The sequence below is a fragment of the Lolium rigidum genome, chromosome 2 (assembly GCF_022539505.1).
Source record: "Lolium rigidum isolate FL_2022 chromosome 2, APGP_CSIRO_Lrig_0.1, whole genome shotgun sequence".
Lineage (NCBI taxonomy): Eukaryota > Viridiplantae > Streptophyta > Magnoliopsida > Poales > Poaceae > Lolium > Lolium rigidum.
This window is the reverse complement of record NC_061509.1, coordinates 11,523,354-11,529,069: the sequence shown is the minus strand read 5'-3', so window position 1 is coordinate 11,529,069 and position 5,716 is coordinate 11,523,354. Positions and strand designations below refer to the sequence as shown.

At 43.1% G+C, this 5,716-nt stretch overlaps 1 protein-coding gene across 1 annotated transcript; it reads left to right on the top strand.

The window, feature by feature from the left end:
• The first annotated feature begins 4,597 nt into the window (after positions 1–4,597).
• On the top strand, positions 4,598–5,376 carry LOC124689222 (putative homeobox-leucine zipper protein HOX26). The gene is made up of 2 exons (XM_047222778.1): positions 4,598–4,951; positions 5,068–5,376. Exons 1-2 carry the CDS (start codon positions 4,598–4,600, stop codon positions 5,374–5,376), a joined length of 663 nt encoding a protein of 220 aa, XP_047078734.1.
• The last annotated feature ends 340 nt before the right edge of the window (positions 5,377–5,716 follow it).

Sequence of the window (5,716 nt, the reverse complement as noted above, 5' to 3'; positions counted from 1 at the left end):
TAATCGGTAGAAGTAGTAACCGAGCAGCCCGAACTCTTAGTATTTAGCTGCTCGATGAAATAAATGTTTAGTTTAATGAGACTTTGGTATTGTAAGTTAAGTTGGGTTCGCCCCGAACCCAGGAGTATTCCTCTTAGGACCCAAGAGGAGCTCCAAGACGACATGTGTATGTTAATTGTAATAATATGTGAATGAGTTATGGACCCTGCTATGTTCTGTTGTACTACTCTGAGGGATGTAATATTTGCGGAATGGTACTTCGTGAATGTTATATCAACGACTGGCATACTACAACATGCAGTGGTATGCAGGATCGCCACAACAACCCTCCTTAACGTGCAGCATACCAATCGATCTGCCTCTCGTTTCTCCACTCGAGCCGAAGTGAAATTGTAACATCTAAACAAAGTGACAAAGTTACCCATTTCATGTTTCTACTCGTACGGTAGTTGTTGGGCCCAGTTACACGCGAGGAGAAGAAATGGAGAAAACCGCTACACGGACAACCAATCAGACCCTTAGTGTCTTCCTCCCATGGTCAGACATATGAAGTGCAGTCTAAAGACCAAAATACCACTCCCTCCGTTTTAATAGAAAATGTTTTAGATTTATTTAATTTAGATGTATCTAGTATTCTAGCGTTTATAGATATATATTTAAATTTAGATAAATGTAAAACATCTTTCAATTATGAGATGGAAGGAGTATAAAACATACACGAAAATTTTAACTGTCCACCGGACACATGAACATGCATGATAATGATTGGTATCAAGGGTGTGAAGATAACCAGGTGGTTTCTGCTCTTGTTACGAACTTGCGTAGCTAGGATCGATGTACGATAAGTCAAACCCTATGTCGTTGGACTTGTTCGTTGTGAGGTTTTATTCTAAAATCGTGTATAGCAGAGCGTGTACGTACCTCTTGCAGAAGAGGGTGGACGGTTTGCATGTCGGATATGTACTTTCTGTTCTGTCCTTACATATACAGTATACAGTCTAATATTCTAATGACAGTTCTTGAAAGCAAAAATCGATAGAAGAAGCATGGTCGATGTATTCTTAACCAGTTTCTAACTCGTACATAGTACGTACTACTACTGCAAGTATACTAGTACTGTACCTGGGTTGTGATTAGTTTCAGAAACGTCTATGCATAGACGTGAGGTCCAGGCATATGAGGCTCTGCAATGGCCGCCTCCTTCATCAAATTATGGATGTTGGAACATCTGTCATTATTGACACCGCTTCGGTTTAATCTTTGTATTTTTATATGCTTTCGTTAAATAATTTTAATAAAAGAAATTACATGCCACATGTTGTAAGAAAAATGTATGTACTACTAGTGCAAGTATACTGGTAGTACTGTACTACCTAGACTGTGATTGATTAGTTTCGAAAACGTCTATGCGTGTGTGCATATTGCCGAAGATTGACCATCATGCTGCTGCTGCTGCCAAGACAGAAATTATCTATTTGACCAAGTCCATGCATGCGCGCACGAGCTAGCAACCAGTCCTGCGTTCATATACGTACAGAGCATGCCAATTTTTTCCATACGAGGTAGTCCTTCATGTATAGGCGGACAGAGAAACACTTAATCCGTTGATCGAGTAGCTCGCTTGTTTGCCTATCCGTGGATCCATCTTCAGTTCTTCACTCCTAATCCATCAGTTCTAAATTAAATATCACAACTTATTTTGGATACCTATGTATCTATAATTCTATATATCAGAAGCGCCTGGATATATCCATGTTCATAAACAGAGGTAGCATGTCATGATCATGTCTCAGTCATTCCAAGTGTACACTCTTGTTAATACAACTAGATGATTCCCCGCGCGTTGCTGCGGTAATTTTGTAAAATATGATTGATTTACTATTCACATACACTCCAATAAAATTTACCAAAATTATTAATTAATGATTTTTCGTTGCTATTAAAAAACAGGTCACCATGCATGCTTATACTATTGGAAACACTATGTACTGAAAGGGAGCATAGTGTCAAGTACGAAAATAGGGGAAATATGCCCTATCTTTATGTACAAATTAGATAAAATTAGAGCATATGAATTCAGCCTTCTATATTGAGGAACAATTTCTGGATGTTTGATACATCTTAAGTTCGAATATTCTTGCTATTGGAGACGTCAGATCCTCCATTTTCCTTTTCAAGCCATCGAAAAGATTACATATGGATTCCTCTTGGAAAGTATACTGATCTGAGGATATAATCATTTAACCAAAACTAATACAAAATGCTATGAAGAAACTAATATGTATTACAACTGAATGTGCGAAATCAAGTGAAAAAAAGGATTGGGGACAAACACCATCAGGAGACATTAACTGCAGTTGTACCAAGTTGGTCGGTTTCAAACCTTGCACAATCGACATGTAAAGTAACCCGAAAAAACATGATGAAATAAAATGCATACAAAACTGAAGTTGTGCAAAGTAATAAAAGGAAGTGAATATATGGAATGTCAAACCGATTTGTCTATCACACGAAAGTAGATACATAACAGGAAATGGATAATATGTCTGATGTTACAACTTAATATTGTAAATGAGGATCCTGACTTTATGCAAAAAAATTCCATTGTGCACGGTTCTGCAAGTCGGTCAATTTTCATATGGAAACAACAAACAATATAATTTAAACGTAAAACAGTACACAATATGTATGTATAAAAATTTAAACAAACTGGATGGGAACTCACTTGAAAAGTGCTACAGACGATGTCCTGAAGACAAAGTCACACCTGGCTGCTGTTAGTAAATATGATAGAAACAATGGGAGCTAGTTGTTACGTGAGAACATAGTACCTTGCCTTCAGAAAGTTGGCCAAAAGCTGGATGATTTGGAAGGATGCACCAGCCCGACATATGCATGGACTACTGCTTTTGCCGTTAATGCATTGCTAGATGTCAGATGAAGCTGCCCTCGTCAATACCCACATAAATTTCTAAAGAAAATCTCAACCTTAAACTAGTTGAAGCTCCATAATGATTCAATTGTAATGGAGGCACTCAATCGTACTCATAGATAGATGCACAAAGAGAAGGAGAAGAGATGCTTATCTGTAAATCTTTTTCAATTCATCATATGACGGAGAGTGGAGACATTCCATCAAACATCTGATAGAAAAACAGTACCTGGAGGGAATACAAAAATGTTTATTGATTCAATTGCATCTAGTAGGAGGGGTAGCCCATTTCTTAGACCATATATCAGGCACGCAATCAACGCAAATGTGGTTCTGAAGCAAAATTGTATAGGAGAATACAACATTTGACACTTGGACAAAGAGACTATGATTAATCGGCTCTTTAGAAGTGTACACACAACTGGTATTTGCTAGTTTCAGTGAGTGAACAAAAGAAATCTTAAGCGAGCCGACGGAGAAGTCCATTAATAAAAAGAAATCGGGTGGAGCTGATAAATTACCAGACAAAATCGATCCAATCAAAACTGGTGGAGGGGCCAAACCTGGAGCGGATTTCCAGCCGGGTGAAGCTGATGTATTACCATAAGAATCGATCCAATCAAATCTTGTTGAGGGGCCAAACCTGGAGCGGATTTCCAGCCGACCTCAACGCATCAACCTGCCAGATTGGGAAGACACACTTAGGGATTGAAAAAAAACTGAGAATAAATTAGACTGGGGAGCGGGAAGGTACCAGGGTGGAGGCCAGTTGCAGTGCTGGCAGGGAGAGGCGGTTTGCGTGATTGAAGCGTATGGCAGCATAGCCTGCCTTTTAAGCTTGGAGGTGGTGGCTGATTAGTTCGAGCGAGCAGTTTCAAGTGGTGATTACTGGGATTTATGGGGCGTTTTCATCAGCATTTGTGAGGAGGAGGCCTTAGGTCGCTGGTGGAAAATTTCGTGGGGACGGGGAGGGAACGTCGCGGCCACTCGAGAAGACGAACATCGGTTAGGCGAGGAAGAGGAATAGAGGAGAATGAACGTGCAGGGTTAGGAAGCGGGCCAACCTAGCCCAGGCCGTGTCGGTCCGATCTCTCGTTCGGAAGTGGGGCGGGGAGGTGAAATTTGTTATTAAGCTCACGTGGCTCACTGTAAGAGCAGGAAAATGGGGCCATCTATTAAGAAAGAGAAGATTATCTATTGGCTTTCATTCATATCACCAGACCCTGACTAAAACAAGTGAGAGACGGGTGTTTAAGGATTCCTTGCAGTACTGTAGTCCATTAAAGTAATTAGAAAAACTGTTGTGTTACTTTAGCAAAATAATGTACATCGATATGGTATGCGTTTTCTGACGATCAAGAATATGAACTGACTACTTAATTACTCCTCAGATTCATGGCCTTGATTTGTTCCCCACAGTCAAACAACTGACTAGTAGTAATTGTCTTGTTTAACACGCACAAGAAACCGCAGGCGCGTGCGATGCGACCTTGCCCAGTGTCTAGACTCTAGAGTACTCCTGTCCTATAAAGCTTTCACAACGCACCCCTGTCTGTCCCTCATCACCCTATCCGCCGGCCAAGTTCGACCTCTCTCAATCGACAAAACCAACAGAAAATTTAATTCTAGCTTGCCATGTCTAGCCTCACGACCATCAGCAGTGGCATGGGGGAGTCGCTGGAAGTGGAGGAGCTCGTCGACACAAGCCTGTCCCTCTCCCTGACCGCTACCGCTGGACGCCGACCGCCACCGCCAGTGCAGGCGCTGCTTCCAGCATCACCACCACAAGAAAATGAAGCAGTGGCGGCGGGTAGAAGGAGGAAGGTACCAGACACTGGTGGAGTTGGTTCCACGGCAACTACAAGGCAGCACCGCAAGAGGGGTAGAATGGTGCGTGGCGGCAGCGACGTCAACCAAAGGGATGCGCTTGGTGGCGGCACGAGGAAGAAGCTCCGGCTCACCGGCGAGCAGACGGCGCTAATGGAGAAAAGCTTCCGCGCGCACAACGTGCTGTCCCATGTATGTCCATAACTTCTTTTACTTGATCGAGAGCGACCCCTTCTTCATATGCAAAGTAATTTGCATGGCAAATCATACTACTAATTTCCATGCGTTATTATTTTTTTTTATGGCAGGATGAGAAGCATGATATAGCGCGGCGGCTCGGGCTGAAGCCGAGGCAGGTGGAGGTGTGGTTCCAGAACAGGAGGGCACGGACGAAGCTCAAGCAGACGGAGATCGACTGCGAGCTGCTGCGCCGCTGGTGCGAGCATCTCAGTGAAGAAAACGAGCGGCTCCGGCGAGAACTCGCCAAGGCGCGCTCATCCTCGTCGTCGGCCTTCTTGCCCAAACTCACGGCCGCCACGACGGTCAACACATCATGCCAGTCCTGCAACAAACCCGCCGGCGGCTGGCCTGGGCTCGGCCTAATAAATCGAGATTAACTATACTGTCGTGGAAGTTTTGGGGCCCCGGACTAGCTGTCCGAAACACCCGTTATGCATACACATTCACGATCCCATGATCAGTGTGTCGTGAAAGCATAACCGAACTGGTATCAAATACATCATCCATTACAGTACCGAATAAAAAAATTACAACAGGTCACCTGACCAATACTTACATAAGGGCCGCAATGGCAGGAGAACAACAATCACACAGCGGAAATACTTCAGACGAAAGCGTTAGCGTGGCCCAAGTCATGCCATAACCCTACAGGCAACTGACTGGGAAGACGTTCCTAGCTCGCATAGACGTTGTCGACTCCTTCTTCATCTGTCGGAT

What these genes read in the sequence shown, in the direction of transcription:
- LOC124689222 (XM_047222778.1), top strand. Translation starts at nt 4,598, where the DNA reads ATGGGGGAGTCGCTGGAAGTGGAGGAGCTCGTCGACACAAGCCTGTCC. An exon ending in CGCACAACGTGCTGTCCCAT is followed by an intron (nt 4,952 to 5,067) that starts GTATGTCCATAA and finishes TTTTTATGGCAG; the next exon opens with GATGAGAAGCATGATATAGC.